Source organism: Prionailurus viverrinus, chromosome A1, assembly GCF_022837055.1.
Source record: "Prionailurus viverrinus isolate Anna chromosome A1, UM_Priviv_1.0, whole genome shotgun sequence".
In the NCBI taxonomy this organism is placed as follows: domain Eukaryota; kingdom Metazoa; phylum Chordata; class Mammalia; order Carnivora; family Felidae; genus Prionailurus; species Prionailurus viverrinus.
The window spans coordinates 24,917,049-24,935,678 of NC_062561.1; the positions used below are offsets into that span (position 1 = coordinate 24,917,049).

The 18,630-nt window shown below is 43.1% G+C and overlaps 1 protein-coding gene across 1 annotated transcript in view; it reads left to right on the forward strand.

The window, feature by feature from the left end:
- The first annotated feature begins 748 nt into the window (after positions 1-748).
- The window catches only part of CPB2 (carboxypeptidase B2), a 48,464-nt gene continuing 30,582 nt past the window's right edge, over positions 749-18,630 (forward strand). Inside the window, exons 1-4 of the mRNA XM_047864896.1 lie at positions 749-822; positions 13,188-13,263; positions 15,459-15,583; positions 17,101-17,209. Coding sequence (XP_047720852.1) covers positions 749-822; positions 13,188-13,263; positions 15,459-15,583; positions 17,101-17,209 — 384 coding nt within the window. The remainder of the gene's footprint in view (positions 823-13,187; positions 13,264-15,458; positions 15,584-17,100; positions 17,210-18,630) is intronic.

Here is an 18,630-nt window from a genome sequence, read left to right on the forward strand (position 1 = left end):
CCAGTGGGAATTTAGAGAGAATACCTAGGCTTCGTCCACTTACAGAGGTAAGATGTGGCCTTAAACCAGACAAAATGTTCTAAGATACTATCTTCAGAATGACATGTGATAGCTTCAATTTAGATAATGGCTCTTCTGGTGGCCTTTCCTAAATAAATATGAATTCAAAGCAACCTGATTTTTCTTTATGGCTCAGAGAACTCTCTGGGACATAATATTCCTATTCTCTTACAGGTGGGCCCATCACTTCATATGAACAAGGAAACATCTCTTTAAATGGAGATCCTGTAATCCTCCATACAAGTTCTCCTTCTCAACCTTTGTAAGAGTCACAAATTTCAGAAACTCACCTTCTACGTCTTCATCTAAGTCGAAAATGTTGCAAAGATAGAGACAAGGGAAGATCTCTTTAGTACTCCACTGGAGACCTCCCTCAGCACGGGTTATGAGCCATTAGTCAAGACTCCAGGGTTATGGCTCTTCAACGAACCAGACACGTTTCTGCAACATTCCTACACTGTTTCTCCTGGCCTCATCGTCCCTGAGGAGTTAAATATTTTCTATTTGGTCGAACTCTCATCATACTTTATTTTTTGAGGGCGGAAATAGAAGCTAAGTCAATTGATTGCAGGAATGAGAGGGACCGTGGCATTATATTTTAACCAGTGTGTAAAGAAGGCTCTTATGTAACCAGGCATCGGGGCCCATTTCTCCAGAGAATTTTGTTGTTCAGCAAATCGCTGCTGGGATGAAGCTTTATAGCTTTGGAGTCCTTGTAGCCATCTTCCTCTCGCGTGAGCTGTATGTCTTCGCTTTTCAGAGGTAACCCAATAGAATCGTCGATGGTGGGGGGCCATTTTCCTCACTTGTTTGCCCCACGTGGATTCCAGTCAGTGCACTAACCTGGGGCGCAAAATGTTAAAAGCTTGAAGGTCAGCTCTTTCAGAAACTTTCCGTGTTGCCCGACAAATAGTACCTTTCAGTGGAATAAGGATCTCACTAGATCCAGGGTCTTGTTATCGTTTCTGGCTCTAGTTTCATTACTGAGAGAATGCTGGATGATATGTACAGTCAGTGGCTAGGGAGATCAAAGAAACAGAAGCTTTTTATAAAAATGATTATTTACACTCTAACACATCACATGATTTACATTTTTTTTGGTCTCCACCTCCAAAATATATGAACCGGATAATTTGCATTAACTGGGAATAAAACAACTATGGGTAGCTATGAATACTTTCCTCTTGTACGTGGAACATAGGAAGGAGAAGGTAAAAGGTATGAAATACGAGGTTTGGGTTGAGCAAGGGTATTTACATAGGATAGGAAAGGAAGAGTTGTTGTGTTATAAAGAACACATATAGAGGCATATCTAATTCTTATGTTGCTTACGAGCGTGATTCCCTAGAGATTTTCTTCTAAAACCAGTTAGCAGAACACAAATGAACCAGCACATAGAATATGACATATAATGAATAGTTCCAAGTCATGTGTAAGATTGTAATGTATTAACTAGTGAATTCATAAGTTTTAAAAATTGATACTGTTTCCTTTGGGATTACCTTATTGTTTCCCCTTCGTTTGGCTTTTATGACTCTGCTTCTCTAATTATCTCTGAGACAAATGCCTCTCCCCACTTAGTGAATGGTAAAGAGAGAAAGGACATACTAGGGACAGGGAAAAGCGTACCAAAAAAACTTTTCTAGGTCAGAAAGAGCCGCTGGACAGCATTTAAGAAAACAGAGCTTGAGAGCCTGACGCTGTGTTTGTACATCATCACCGATCTAACTGTTCTTGGTTGACTCTTTTTTGTTCAATATGATTATCAAGTGTCATGCAACAAATTCCATCACCGAATAACGATTGTCATTGAATTGACATGGGAGTCAAATTGCTACAATAATTGGTGACTCATACCTCTATGTGTTATCAGTGAATCAGATGAGTATAATTTTTAAAATCCTTGCCAGATCTAACATCCCGTAACTTGATGGTTGGTTTTAATTAAAGGTAAGCAAGAAGGAAGGAGGAAAACTGATATCAGCATGTCCAGCTGGGTACTGTAGACATTGGCAGTGTCATCTACAGAGAGGAGAAAGGGAGGGGACACACGGTTATTTGGCACCTGTGTTGCCCCATGCGCTGGGCTCGGCGACTTGGAAATGTCATCGCCTACACCCTAGGAGTCGTTGTGATGCCATCTTAAAGAGAAGGAAACTGAGCCCTAGAAAGGGTAAATCAAACAGGAAGCGAAGAGTTTGGATTCAAAGCCACGTTCCCCTCATTCCAACTCGTTTCACTGCGTAGTACTGCCTCGAAAAAGTCTAGAAATTAGGAAGAGAGCTAATTTGATGGAGGTCAGACTTAGTCATAGTGAGTTCGCAGAGAGAAGACAGGTGGTCCGGAGGGCAGCCTGGGAGAGATGCGGGCTGGAAGTCCGGTATCATGGTCCTCACCTGCGGTGGGTGAGGGGTGATGCCGGGCCAGCCCCTCGCCAGCATCCTCGGGGGGCGGGGGGTGGGGGGTTGCTGGCTGCCATGGAGCTTGGTGAGCTCACCTGCCTGCTACCATCTGGGTCACACAGTGAACTGAATTCCTAGATAAGACAATCATTGACGAGACACTCCAAAAGCTTTCCCGTGTCACTTCAAAATGGCGAAAGCATGTAACAGTTTAGTGGAACTAAATATTACGCAAATAAAATAAATTATATATAAATTTATATATATATATAAATATATATATATATATTTACGGCCTATTAATTATATACGGCCTAAATTATATATATATATATTTACAGCCTATTATCGAAGCTAAAAGGGAAATCTAATTTCATTCAGGGCGAGAGACGTTGATGAATTATCTCTGGGGGCGAGAATACAACCCCTTCTAAAAAGAGCTAACAGCCTAGCTTTTCCCAAGAGCTGTTCTTTGTTACCGTTTTCTTGTCGGGATCATTTTCCTAATAACGCTTTGTGTTCGGGCAACCTCTTAGTGGCTGGTTTGGAGGTGCATTTTGATACGTCTCATCAGTGAAACGCCCCCGGAAAGAGAACAAAAAAACTTTTAAAGGCATAAATGCCATATGCCAGAGAGAAAGGCAGGCGGGCAAACAAACAAAAACCAAAACAGGTCTCTGTAGTCAGTTGCTATTAAAGGCCAAACACCGGAAAGGGCAAAAATGAAATACTAGCAAGAACCTTCTAAACAGAGACATTAATTGTGTTGTGCTCTGATTACCTAAGTGCAGCCTGTCAGCGGAGGCTATTTATTTGAAACAGACAGGTGGGGAAAGTACAAAGAGAAGAAAAAAAAAAAGAATGGAAGAGTGGAGGATGGTTGAGGAGAGAGGGCTTCTGAATTATTAATAGACCAGAGGACTTGTTCCTTCTGTCGACTTCATACACTATCTGCCGCCTGGAGACCAGTTTATTCTCTTTCCCTTGGTTCCCCCTGATATATTATTTTCATCTGAAGGAGCAGGGCACCATTGGCCTTAAAAAGCTGTAGTGCATAAAACAAAATTGTAGCCTCGAGCTATGTTCCATTGTTCAGAGGCGTCTCCCCAGCTTTTCAAATTCAAACATAATCTTTCAGAACTAGGGCAAATGTGAACCTTCTCCTTGTAAACCATAGCAGGGGACAGAGCTTGATGAAAATAATCATATTCTTAGAGGGGAAGCAACAGAGGAAATGCTGTCTAGTATTAATCTGGAGATAGCCCCGGAGCTGCGACTTACAAGTTATGCAGCCTTGGACGATTTACTTGTCCTCTTTGAGCACTGGTTTATTTCTTTGCGTAAAACGACCTGTTATTTCACTGTGCTCACACTTTTGATTCTATATTTAATGCAAGACTGTTTTTTTTTTAATTTTCAAACAGCTGTTAGTTAAATCCTGTAACTGTATCACTTCACAGATGCAATCAAAACATGTCTTTATGTTTTCGTGTCCCTTTGCCCCATTACATTCCATGTGACGGAATGATCTTTCTCTGCCCCTGCAGGGAAAGTGTGCAAATTCTGACTTTTTAGTCCGCTCTCAAGTAACTGATAATTTTGGGGTCGTGTTAACGCACAGACAATCTCGATTTAGAGACTAGAATATTGGGTCCCCTCAAGATATTATGCAAATGTCAGTCTTTAAAGGAGAACAACCCTTCATCCCTCTCCATAGATACACCTGACCCTTTTTCTCATTAGTCCTTTTCTTGGGCTTTAACTTCTTCGGAATGTTTAAGATTCCTTTGCTGAGGAATTTTCCAGACCAGGGGTAGATGCATCTCTTGCGACTCCATGTTTCACCCCTAGGAATCTTGCATTCACTCCCAGGTTCTTGCCCTGTGGGCGACACTATCAGTCAACATCTGAGTTCTAACTAAGCACCATGAGGGGTTTCTTCATTTGGCTTTGATTACTCTCCAGCCAACTAGAGACCAGGTCCATGCAGGTTTAGCTTCCTTGGAAGCAAGCCAGGCACCAGCCCTTGTGTCTCTAAACTCGAGGGAACATGTTCAGACTGTGCCATTACCCCTCGGCAGACCTCCCTCTCAGGTGGAAATGAAGTAAGTAACGCCCCCAAACTTCATGCCCTTTGGGAGAAGGGGTACTGACCGAACTGTGACAATTTGCTCCAAAGAAATATTTGCACCACTCTCCTCCCTTTCTCCGCTCAGACCACTTTTCATAGCCTCTTTCTGATGAAGTAAGGGGGCATAGAGTCAGGAAGCTGACTTTCAGGAACTGTGTAAGTTCTCCATTAGGTGACCTGACAGGACCCTCGTCCCATTCCCTGATTCCATGGTGCTGGCACGTTAGCCAAACAGATGGAGACAGAAGAGTGTAGCTCATCACAGCTGGTGAGCTTGGACACGTTGGACACTTGGACACATTAATACATTTTATGGTGTGTTCTTACTGTCATAATGTTAGCCCTCCCCTTTTCCCAATTTATGCTTCTGTATTTTCTCAAGTTTTTTTCTCCTTAAGACAGAAACTCATTGGGATAACACACGTTTTTACCTTTACCTTTTCTTTTTCTTTCTCTTTCTGTTGACTCACTTGGGTCAACTACATTAGAAAAATGCCCTCATCTTCTAGTCAACACAACACTTCCCTTTCATGGATTTGGAATTCGGCCTGTTTGAATAATGGAGAGGTCATCGCTTTGTAAGGCATCCCATCCCATTGTTAGCGTCACTCGTCAGGAAGTTCGTTATAATGAATTATAATTCTAATGATAAGGATTTACTTATATGACTCCCCGCTTTTTTTTTGTACCTCACATCAAAAGGGGGCTTGGAGGTTTTTACTCTTTGGTTTCAATTCCCCAAATGGGGCCCAACCACCTTGTAAATAAGGGCCACAATCCTGACCCCAGGTTTTAAGACCCTTGATTCAGGTCAGGTCCCATCCTGTGCATTTAACTCGTTTCACTTCCCGGTGCATTCCAACATAAGCCCCATATTCCTGCCCACCCGGATCACTTGTCATTCCTTGAGCTCTGATTTTGCCTTTCCACTTACGCATCAACACTTATACCATTTCATGTCCGATCCATTTGCCAAACTTCCACCTGTCTCGGTCATCTGGCCTCACTTCCCTTTCTTTGCCAGATCCTGCCCACCTCAGAAGTCCAACTCAGAGTGCCTCCCCTCTCTGACGACCTCAGCCCCAAATAACTTTTGACTTTGCATTCTTGTAACAGAGAATACAATCTCAGAGAGCACTGACATGGTTTATCCCACACATTAGATGTTTGTGTCTGTTGTGGAATAGTTTCCCCAGGAAGCAGGCTCTGAGATGGAGATTTTGCATGTAGGAAGTTTACTGGAAAGTGATCTCGGGACCAACATTTGTGCAGGAATGAAGGAAAGAGAACTGGGCAGAGAAGGGATTGGCTATACCTGGTCTTGAGACAATAAGCAATACTCACCATTTTCGTTTTCTACAATCCATTCTGTTTTCCCCTCAGCAGCACCTACCATGGTCTAGGCAACCCACCTGGTGAAATGACCCAGACCTTTGACCTTCAAAGGTCTCAGCCTCCCATCACCATGCCCTCTTGAGCCGTGGCTGTTGGCCTCGCCCATATACATCAAAATTGGACAAGGGAGTATTATAGAATGCCTAAGCTTATCAAGAATACCGAATGTATTCTTCCCTGCCAGCTCAATTGTGTGCATGCACCCCTCAATATCCTCCTGATGATCAAAGTCACTTATACCTTCCAGAATAACTCTTCTCCTTCCTGACGATCTTTGGGGACAAGGAGACTGCAATAACTGTCTGTTTAACAAGACTCTTGCCAAGACTCTTGCCATGAAGAAGCTTTTCTTCCCTGGGAACCAGAACTTTTAAATTTACAGAGCCATATTTATAGATTTCAAGTACAAATTCCCCAAATTCACCTGGAATGATGGAAAAGGAAGCTACTTCAATCTGGTTCCTGGAACCATGTATCCTAGCTTGTGGGGACACCACACCATATAACGATTATTGATTTAAAATATATATTGCAGGGGCGCCTGGGTGGCTCAGTCAGTTAAGCGGCCGACTTCGGCTCAGGTCATGATCTCGCGGTCCGTGAGTTCGAGCCCCGCGTCGGGCTCTGTGCTGACAGCTCAGAGCCTGGAGCCTGTTTCCACTTCTGTGTCTCCCTCTCTCTGACCCTCCCCCGTTCATGCTCTGTCTCTCTCTCTCTGTCTCAAAAAATAAATAAAAACATTAAAATATATATATATATATATATATTGCATCCTAAGAGGATGTTGCCTCTTTCCAAGCTAGCACCTCAGCTAATCCATTCTAATGGCTGTATGAGGCTGGCAGCTTCTGAGTGGTGTGGTAGGTGATATGCCCAGTGGATCCCACAGTAATGTGCCCATTCTGCACATCCCTTGTTGTAAAGTGGATCCCCTAATTGGTTACAGTATTAGGTGAGATCCAGTATCGATCAAACACTATGTAAGTCCTTGTATGGTAACATTAGCTGTGGCCCTGCAGGTAGAAGAGGCAAATCAAGACCCAGAGCAGAAGGGGAGCAAAGTAGGCAATTTCTCACCAAGCGGTTGCTTGGTCTCTTCAAGGTATAGTGCTGATTAAAGGGCTTGATTTTGGCTTCTGTTGCTGGCAAGTTGGACATTTGGCAACAAGAGTTGCCCTATCAATCTTGGTGAGTAAGAACCCATCCCGCGGGGCCACGCATAGCTTCACCTTTGCCATCATGGCTATTCTGTTCAAGGGCCCTTTGTGCCAGCACTGGGATGACTGTTGACAGAGGCCGACTGACACCAACTGCCCACTTATTTTCTTTACATAGTTATTGAGTGCCTATTGTTTTGTGGGTGCTCCATGTTAGGTGATACAATGTGCTACAAAGATTGTACTTTCTCCCCACTTCCATAGTCCTCCACGAAGCAGATGCCAAGGTGGGATGAGACATGCAAGAGATGTATTGAGAAAAGAGAGGAAAAAAGCGAGAAGGGGATAAGAAGAGGTTCTAGGGAGAGATGTGAGACTGCAGTGCAGGTTTGCAGTGGAGGAGAAAGAGGAGGAAGCAAAGTGGAACACGGAAGGTCTTAGCTCATAGTGCACTTCTAAGAAATGTTTTGCAAAGTTGATAAGACAGTTCTTGAGCTCACGTCACCCATCAGAAGAGCCCCTCATCTTTCAGCAGTGAGCCTGCCTTAGTATCCCCGCCATGCTCACTTATTAGCTGGACGCAGCCAGTGAAAACTGTGGCCTTAGCACTAACATGAGGACAGATTTCCAGCACAGCAGCTGGGGCCTTCCATCAATTACACATATTACAGCTGGTGATCCTAGAGGTGTTCTCAGGGCCACTCCACTCCTCCATTAGCTGGTCATAAGGGACCTCCACATGTGGCAGATGTCAGTATGAGCTGAGAGAGAGGTCCTGGTGTAACAGTAGGGGATGCCACAGGGGTCTGGGCCACCTGCTCAGGCACCTCATTTGTGTCCCCGAACCCTACTCGCGCCCGATCCCGGATGTTCCGCTTCTGTCTTAGGATGGTTTGCTGGTCGGCCCACCCAACCTCACGACGTGACAACTGTATTAGTTTCCTATTGCTACTGTAACAAATGAGGACAGGGGAGGGTCGTAAAACAACACAAATTTATTTTCTTAGCTTTCTGTAGTTTAGAAATTAAAAATGGGTCTCCCCGGCCTGAAATCAAGGTGTCAGCCACCACTGTGTTCTTCTCTAAAGGCTCCGAGGGGAAAATCTGCTTCTTTGCTTTTTCCAGTTCCTAGAGGACACCCTCATTCCTTGGCTTGCGGCCCCTGCTTTTATCTTCAAAGGCAGCAGACGCAGGTTGAGTCCTTTTTGCATTGAATTACCCTGATCTCTTCTCAGGCCAAGTCTCCCTCTGCCTCGCTCTCTGTCTCCCCTCTCCACTTTTGAGGATCTTTGCAAAAGCACTGGGTTTACCCGGATAATCTAACACGATCGCCTCGTCTCAAAATATCGAACTACATTTGCAAAGTCGCTTTCACCATGTAAGGCTCACAGGTTCTAGGGACTAGGACATGGACATTTTAGGGGGCCATCATTCCGCCTGCCAGAGTGCATATGACAGGACACGGGTCATGATGGGTGAGACTGACTCCATGACCACGAGCTACCCAGGGTCGGGCATCCCTTTCTACCAGGGCATGTCAGGAACTGGTTTTTTTCAAAGGTGTATAATTCTCCTTGGCAGATGTCATGGCCTTGCTGTAGGTATCTATGCTGTGACCCTCCTGTTGGGACATGCCAAAACCTCTAAATGGCATCTTTTCCCACCGCAGAGGCCTCTAATCCTTTATAGTCGGAGAGGCCATATGGCCCAAGTGTCAGGACTTCTTATGCCACAGCCTGAAACTTTCTTCTCTGGGCCTCTCAGTCACAAAGATGATATTCTTTCCTGTCACCCAAGAAATGGGTGGAAACAGTATTTCCAGGTGAGGTAGATCCAGAACCCGAGACCTCCCAGGAATCGTGCTCCTTTCCTTATCAGGAGAAGTATAAGATGGGCGCTTCCTTTGGGAGGGAATTTCCCAGGCTATCCCAGATCACGAGACCTTTAAAATTTCCCTAGTATGACTCAGAGTTACCCGAGTACATTTGCCATAAGTTCCTTTGGGAAGGGACAGAGAAAGTCACGATCATATACCCTTTCTATGCCATTGCAGGGTCTTTCCTTGTGGGGACCTGGCTCCTCACTTCAGGCAGGAGATTCCGGGTCTAAGAACTGGCCTGCATCCTGGAAACCGGGCGATGGGTTGTGACTCGTGATTGGGAGAGCTGCCCTTAGCTCCTCTCATATTCATCCTTGATTATTTTGATTGTAAAGGTTGGGCAATACTTTTGCTGGCCGGTATTTACCTTGCTTCTGGGAACTCTGTGTTCTCTTAACTAACCTGTAGATTTCCGCGGGTCATGCCCTTCTGGCTGCCACGCTGACCTTGCTGTTCATTAAAATAATTGGGCCCAGCTGGTCAAGGGTGGTGAAACACTGCCACCTGGCTTCTATTGTGTACCTCTTTCAACACCCCCATTGTTATTCTGCAATGTCATCCCTTACCGTCAGCTCTCAGGCTCTACTCCCACCTAATACCCTCTTTTTTTTAAATTTTTTTAAATGTTTATTTGTTTTATTTTATCTTATTTTTTGATGTTATTTATTTTTGAAGGAGAGAGAGAGACAGAGTGTGGGGGGGGTGCAGAGAGAGAGGGAGACACAGGATCCTAAGCAGGCTCCAGGCTCTGAGCTGTCAGCAGCCCAGAGCACCCCCCCACACCCGACAACACGGGGCTCGAACCCGTAAACCCCGAGATCATGACCCGAGCCAAAGTCGGAGGCTTAACCGGCTGAGCCAGCCAGGCGCCCCCGTTTATTTATTTTTGAGAGACAGAGAGGCAGAGCGCAAGTGGGGGAGGGCAGACAGAGAGAGAGACACAGAATCTGAAGCAGGCTCCAGGCTCCGAGCTGTCAGCACAGAGCCAGATGCGGGGCTCGAACCTATGAGGCATGAGAGCATGACCTGAGCCGAAGTTGGGCACTTAACTGACTGAGCCACCCAGGTGCCCCTTCTCATACCCTCTTAACTAGTAGCTAGGGTTAAGTCATGAAATAATCCGGCTGTGGAAGTGCCGAGTATATTAAGAAAGGAAAGGGACTATATCCCTAGAGAGGTACACTTGCCCATGACACAGCATTTGACATTTTAGCTAGATCCTTGGAAGGTGGTGCTAATTGCTGTTAGGATGGTTTTTGGAAGCTTGGAGAAAAGAGTGGCCTGCATTTGGTGAACTAGAAGTGTCAGAGCTATTATGGCAGATGGTGAAAGAAAAGATTAAAAAAAAATTCCCCAAACAGGACGTGCCGGGTTAGAAAACCCACCACACTCCCCTGATGGGCTCAGAGCACCTTGGAAAACAATAAGGAATGTGCTAGCAAAAGGGTGGCTTTTTCACAGAGTAGCTTTTTATAAATAAGAGTTCTTTTTTGGTGAATAAATAATCCGGAAAGGCATAAAATTGGGGGGAAAAACACCGAGATATCATCCCCTTTAGAAAACATCATTAACATTTTAGTGATCATTCTTTCACGCATTTCTTTGTATATTTATATACACCCCGTGGCCACAGAGACCTTTATTTTTTGAGAGAGAGAGAGTCCACAAGTGAGGGAGAGGGACAGGTGCAGAAAGAGAGAGAATCTCAAGCAGGCGCCATGGTCAATATGGAGCCCAACAGGGGGCTTGGGCTCAATCCCATGACCCTGGGATCATGACCTGAGCCAAAGTCAAGAGTGGGACGCTCAACTGACTGAGCCCCCAAGGCACCCCTCTTTTAAAAAGCAATCTTATTTCCTCTCCCCACTTCCCTCACCTACCCAATCCTTCGAATGCCATTCCACACCACCCAAATCAATGTTAACTCTGTGCTGTTTCTTCGTTCATCAGTTTTCTCCTGCTTTTGACACAGGTAATTTTCCTTTTTCTAATTTATTTACTTTTCACAAAAATGGGATAATATTGTATAGGGATGCATCATGTAAATCCCCCTCAGGTAAATCTAACTCCTTCTTTATAATGGTTATAGAACATTCTAGAATGTACCGACACCACCAGCGTTCAACAGTTCTGTTACTGACAAGTATTCGTGGGGTTTCTGGTTATTGTTACTATGAATGGTCCTGCAGTATCTGCCCTTGAACATATTTCCTTAAGCACTGGTTGAATAATTTAATGCTAAAACCTTACCAGAGATTGACACAAAATTTCCTAGTCTGTTTTTTTTCTGTGAGCCAGTCTTCCCTTCTTCTGAAAATCAAATCTCCATAGGCTTATTTCCAGGATTTAAAATCTTTCAATCAGGCTTTCTAAAATAAAACCATCTTCCACTCTATCAAAATTATTCTCATAAGTCACAAGTCAAGTGATGTCTTTTCCTAATTCTTAATTGCCTACAACATAAAGACCGATTTCTCAGCATGCATTCAAAATTTTCTCTAGAGAAGGACTGAAATAAGTTTTCAAACTCATTTCTATTTAGCTACTCTCCTATCCTACACTCGGCAACAATGAACAACTTGCTATTTCCCCAACAGTGCCCTTTTGTCTCCTGCCACAGGGCCTTTACACACTCTAAGTTACCCAATCATCACCTCCATGAAGCCTTTGCTAATAATGACAAGCAGAAGTTGTCATAACCTCTTTTGTATTTCCAGAGCTCTTGTTACATGTTTTTTTTAATGTTATAGAATAGTACCAAATTATTTCTCAAACTTTGTACCAATTTATATTTTCACCAGTAGTGGAAATGATTTCCTAAAGCCCTTCCTCCTTGCTAACACTGGATGCTGTCTGACTTTTTAATTTTTCCAGTTGAGTGGTTGTGAAATGGAATCCCCTTACAACTTTAATTTTTAATTTTCTGACTCACTCATAAAGTACAGTATTTCCATTCAATAATTTTTTCGTGACAAGTGGGTCCTATAATTCCTTTCTGTAGTCTAGATACAAATCCTTTATCAGTTACACATATTGAAAATATCTTGTTTGTTTATCTTTTTTCTCTTTGTGATGTCTTTTTTTATCCATCATTTCCTTCTAGGTTTGGGCTGTATTGTGTGGTAAGAGCTCTTGTCCAATTTCTATGAAATTAAAATGTATCTAGCCCCAAGAAGTAGCAATTCCACTTGTAGACAAATTCCAGCCCAATATATTCTTCAGCACAGATGATAACCTTGAACATACAATGTTGAGGGAAAAAAAATAAGATACAGAAGGACACGTACAGTATACCAATTTTATAGAGTTACATCAAGCAAACCTAAGGATGTCTTAAGAATCTACACATTCAATGGGGCGCCTGGGTGGCTCAGTCGATTAAGCGGCCGACTTTGGCTCAGGTCACGATCTCACGGTCCGTGAGTTCGAGCCCCGCGTCGGGCTCTGGGCTGATGGCTCAGAACCTGGAGCCTGTTTTCGATTCTATGTCTCCCCCTCTCTCTGACCCTCCCCTGTTCATGCTCTGTCTCTCTCTGTCTCAAAAATAAACATTAAAAAAAAATTTAAAAAAAAAAAGGATCTACACATTCAAGAATCCATCACGTGTTTAAGAATCCATAGTACAGAGAAAAAGTAAGGGAATGAGCAAAGTGAAAATTTAGGGTAGTGGGTACCTTTTGGGATGTGATAAGGAGGCAGAGTGGGGAGGAACCCACAAGGAGCTTCAAGGACACCAATAACATTGGATTTCTTAAATGGCGTAATGGGTTCCCAGGCATTCATTTTATTATGTAATAAGCTAGTGTTAGCATTAATATTCCCTTATGCATCAAATATTTAATTTTTAAAACTATAACTCATGCACGCACACAAACACACACACACACACACACACACACACACACACACAGAAGAAAGAAGTCTGTACTCTGCAGAATGACTCCCATTCAAGAGAACTATTGATTTGGCAGTCGATTTGGAGCAGAAAGAATGAGAAAGTGTATGTTCTCTTTTTAACCCTTAGCCTGTAGCAAGAGCCTCTTTTCTTTTACTATTTAAAGTTTTTGTTTTTCCTTTTTACAATTACCTAGAGGATTATGTAAAAATAAACCTCATTTAAATTTTTTTATTTAACCTCAAAATTCTGTGTTATTCTTTCCCAGTGGCCAGGTTTTATCAGCTTTTCCTAGAACCTCCAGGCAAGTTCAGATTGTGCAGAATCTTACTACAACATATGAGGTAATTTTTCCCTCATTTATCTTTACGTTTGAGCCTTGAATAACACGGGTTTGAACTGCGTGGATCCGCTTACACATAGATATGTGAGAAAGAAAAGTATAGTACTATAAATGTATTTTTCTTATGATTTTCTTAATAACATTTGATTTTTCCTAGCTTACTTTATTATAAAAATACAGTATATTCAGGTGCCTGGGTGGCTCAATCAGTTAAGTGTCAGACTCTTGATTTCAGTTCAGGTCATGATCTCACGGTTTGGTTTGTGAGATCAAGCCCCACGTTGGGCTCTACACTGATAGCACAGAGCCTGCTTGGGATTCTCTCTCTCTCTCTCTCTCTCTGTCTCTCTCTCTCTCTGCCCCTCTCCTGCTTGCACTTTCTCACTCTCTCGAAATAAATCATAATCCATTGTTATTAAATAATTTATTATTTAATAAAAATCTCTCAAATTTAAATTAAAATACTGTATATAATATGTACAACATATAAAATATGTGTTCATCAACTGTTTATGTTATCAGTAAGCCTCCACTTAACCATGGGCTATTAGTAGTTAAATTTTGGGGAGCTCAAAGTTATACGCAGATTTTCAACTGCACAGGAGTCAGCACCCCTAACCCCACATTCTTCAAGGATCAACTGTATATTGGCTTCATGGTGTCTAAATTTTGTGTGCCATGTTCTCTCATATGTTGTCTGACTTACATATAGCTGACATAAACCCCTCTTCTTATAGCCTTCTTCCCCTCCCCATAATCACATGATTTTGCCGGTGCTAAAATCAAAACATTCTTCATTTGTGCTACTGGCTTTCCAGCCAATTTCATCATAGTAGCACTTTGGGAGTGAAAGTTAGTACTTACAAAGATGTTATGATGACAGAAGTCCAATAGAACTTTGCTTACAAAATAATGGTTCTTAAAAAGGAGTAGGCAGCAATACTACAGGGGAGCGTTTGTTAAAATCTTCATGCTTGGGACCCATCTGCCCAGAATGCCTAAGGTGTAGAAAGCTGACAAGAGTTACAAGATGTCATGGTAGAAAATTGATGGCCCCCTGCTTGTCAGTGAAGGTTCTCCTGAAGCAGACATCAAAACCAGATTGAAGATGCCAGCTATGTGTACTAAGAGGAATGCTTGGGAAGGACGAAGAGGAGAAAGTCAGAGATGGCGGGGGGCACTTTCAGACCAGACACAGCTCTGACACTTTTGCAGACACGGACACTTTGTAGATTCCGGGGCAGTTCCGATGAAGGTCTGGCTAGACCAGTGGTCAGTCCTGAAGCCAAAGCCACCGGGCTTTGGAAACCCATATCTCACAAGAAGGGTCCTGCAAGAATATGCCCTCAGTGCCTGGTCCGTGGCTGGCTGCAGCCCCGGAGCAGCATGGCATCAGGCTAGGGTGGATCAAGAGGGGCAGTGGCTGGGAAGGCTTTGCAACTATGCTCCTCTCAACAGAAGCACCGAGTGGTGCGTTTTCATGGCCATCACACCATGGACAGAGGACATACCTCTGGAGGAAGCATTAGAAATTTAGAATCTTAGTTCTTAATCTGCCACTTCCTACGTGTATGATTTTAGACACGCTGGCTGTGGGCCTTAATTTCTTCATTATTGCCACAATGGAAGTAGTAACACCTGCCTCGCCTACATCAAAGCATAATTATAATGGTCAAAGGAAATGGGTGTGAAAATGCTTGAAAAAAGTGCAGTAAAGTAGAAAAAAAAAAGTCAGTACTATTAAAAGTCATTGCCCAAAGCCCATAATTAGATTAAAGAAAAGGAATATCAACATGATAACAATATCAAGGACATGGAATTTTTATTAAAGAAGATCAACAGTAAATTAACTTTCTTTCTAGAGAGAATTTCATTTCTCCTTTAAACATCTGACATACACATCCAGCTTTAGAGTTGGGTCATAAATATATTCATTGGCTCATTCATTCTTGTCTAACCAAATATTTATTGAGTGCCTTGTATGTTCCGGGGCCTCTCTACTGGGGTCACAGAAAAGAATAAGACAAGCTCCCTGCAAAATAAATGTTTACACTGCCACGTGTGTGAATGGGGACCAGCGGCTAGGAAATGTCTGTTTCACTTCTATCGATACACGGTTTATGGCTTTAGCTATAGATGAGAAGGATGCAAACAACTGTTTTTGTTTTTATCAATTCTTCCCCTTGAAAAATGCAGATTGTTCTCTGGCAGCCGGTAACAGCTGAATTTATTGAGAAGAAGAAAGAAGTCCACTTTTTTGTGAATGCCTCTGATGTAAGCAACGTGAAAGCGAATTTACATGACAACGCGATTCTGTTCAGGTAGGCATCGTTCAGTATTTCTTGAGCAGCCATTAGACGCACCTATGAGGCACTGTATTAGCAGCCAGTATATTTGCTTTCTGGAAAAAATAAATACTTACACTGAACACGACAACACGGAAATCTCTGAAGTGGACCGGTGATGAAGTTTAAGTGGCCAGCTCTGCGACCTTGGACAAGTGGCTTCACCTCTCACAACCTGGGTCTCTTGCCTGAAAATGATTCAGACTCAGTGATCTGGGGATCTCCTATAGTTCCTCCTTATTCCTTCCTTTTTTCAGTTCCTCTGCTCTGTGCCTAGACCTGGGGAGCAAAACTGTCATTCACTGTAGCAGGTTTTGTGGTATCTCTTGAAAAAGCAGCTGCTGAAGGGGATTCTGCTTCCTTCCTTGCTTTGCAAGGTCAGTGAACATTCCTGAACATCTGGGCCAAACTAAACGTTGTATCAGAGGCAATTTCTGTCCAGACGCCACACCCCCTTCCTCTCGGATGCTCCTGTTCAATGTCTCTATACTATGTCCGCTGTTTAAGAGCCAGGATTCCACCTGCGACGCTAGCATTCCTGGAGGCCAAGCTCTCTCCCGCTTATCAATAGGCAGCCTTTGGATAAGACACTACGATGATTATTAGTAATAGGTTATAGGTGTTTACCGCCTTCCTGGAACTGTGCTGAGCCCTTCTCCACATTGCTTCATTTAATTCTTATTCACCTCTGTAAGATAGATACTATCCTCATTAGGCAGATATGAAAAAACTGTTTCATACTCACAAAGGAATTTCTCAAGATCATAACACATAGAACATAGCAGGGCAAAGAGTTGAAGTCAGACTTCTCTGATGTCAAAGCCTTGGCTTTTATCCGCTGACCCCTCCAAAAAAAGGAATAACATTAAAATGATAGCTGACTTTCAAACTGTTCATCCCAGGTGACGCAACAGCTTAATTCACTTAAAATGTTTGCCTAGTTAACAGTGTGGCAATTCTCAAGAGAATTAAACAAGCTGCCTTTCTGGTACCTTCTCTTTCCCTGTGCTTCTGTTTCTCTAGAGATTTGATCATCTTTGGCTATGCAGAACATCTGGTGTAGGTCAATGGCTGTCACGATGAAAAACAAAAAGAAAAGGCTTTCTGCTTCTCCTTGGTCCTCAACTGACAACAGAATAATACAATGTTAGTCTGGATTTAAGAAAGTTGTCCATTAACCTTAAAGACACTGACGAATCACAGTCAAGGAATGTTGGTAATGGTGAGGAAAGGGTGAGTTTGGGGGGGCCTTCAAAACACATCACACAGGAGCCACTTTCTCTCAGCTCTCATGTGGGTTCCACCAAGAAGGTCTGTGAATTTCAGCCTGCTACCGCGTGAGGGGTTATTGTTTGCACCTTGATGAAGTTTACCTCGTTAAATTTCTCAGTGATTTTTTTTCCCCATGCTCACCTGTTGCTGTACCCGCAGTGGGCCTTGGGAGAATCAGAGTCCTGTTTGGAAACCAGCTGTCCCTCTGTTTCGTCCCCCAGCATCCTGGTGGAAGAAGTGGCAGATCTTATTCAACAGCAGACTGCCAATGACACGGTCAGCCCCCGGACCTCTTCCTCGTACTACGAACAGTATCACTCGCTGAATGAAGTAAGCCATTACGTTGCTCTCCAAAATCACTATTTTAATTTAATTAGCATGGCCATTTCAACCATGGGATATTATTAAAAAACAGAATTAGTGGGGCGCCTGGGTGGCGCAGTCGGTTAAGCGTCCAACTTCAGCCAGGTCACGATCTCGCGGTCCGTGAGTTCGAGCCCCGCGTCGGGCTCTGGGCTGATGGCTCGGAGCCTGGAGCCTGTTTCCGATGCTGTGTCTCCCTCTCTCTCTGCCCCTCCCCCGTTCATGCTCTGTTTCTCTCTGTTCCAAAAATAAGTAAAAAACGTTGAAAAAAATTAATAAAAAAAAAACAGAATTAGTGGAAGAGAGTAAAAAAAACAAAATTGTGACTAGGTTGATTATACGGTGGTAACCTAGCCTCTTGTGGATATCTTCCCTGGGGAGGTTGCATTCTATTAGGACCCTGCCTGTAAGCAGGCTGTTTGTCCAGAGTTGAGAGTGTCTCTCAGTAACACTACACGTTAAGGAACAAAAGGAAATAAAAATAGGGCCTTTTTATTGACACTGCCCCAAAGAAATTAACAGTCTAATTAATCATGTGTCTTTGGACTATTACCCTGATCGTATTCTTACTGAATAATTGCTACATTTTCTCTCACTGAATTAGAGGAATTTACTCACTTATACTTAGTACATGGTAAATACGTGCGTTTTATTCCCCTTAGGAGGAATCTATTTAAATGAATAACATTACTGATAATACCACTTGTATGTTTTTTAACGTTTATTTATTTTTGGGACAGAGAGAGACAGAGCACGAACGGGGAGGGGCAGAGAGAGAGGGAGACACAGAATCGGAAACAGGCTCCAGGCTCTGAGCCATCAGCCCAGAGCCTGACGCGGGGCTCGAACTCACGGACCGCGAGATCGTGACCTGAGCTGAAGTCGGACGCTTAACCGACTCAGCCACTCAGGCGCTGCTGTATTTTAATCTTTAAGAAGTTGATTTTTTTCCCCATCAGTACTTACAGGTTCCCATTTGCTACAGGGAACCTGAGAAAAATGCTACTGTTCGGCTGTAACCTTTCATGTAACACTCTCAGAACCGTTTCCCCATATTGTTAATTGAAAGGGTCAACTCCTTAGAGGACTTTCTTTTTTATATAGTATGCTCCAAGTAATAAAAATCCCTTGATACCTTTTATTCCTTCATCGGAGTATGCTGCTGTATTGCCTAATGTTAAGTATTTTTATCATCTTTGGCTAGGTGCCCAGAAACTGTTAAGGACCATATCCATGTTTTTAAGACATCTAAGACTTAAGAAATACGAATCAATTTGCTATTTAATCTTCAAAAGCATCTGTTCCTTTCCAGTTAGTTAAACCGGAACTCGGTCGGCTTCTAGAATCCATGTGCCTGGCCGATTGATGGGGATCTTAAAATTGCATCC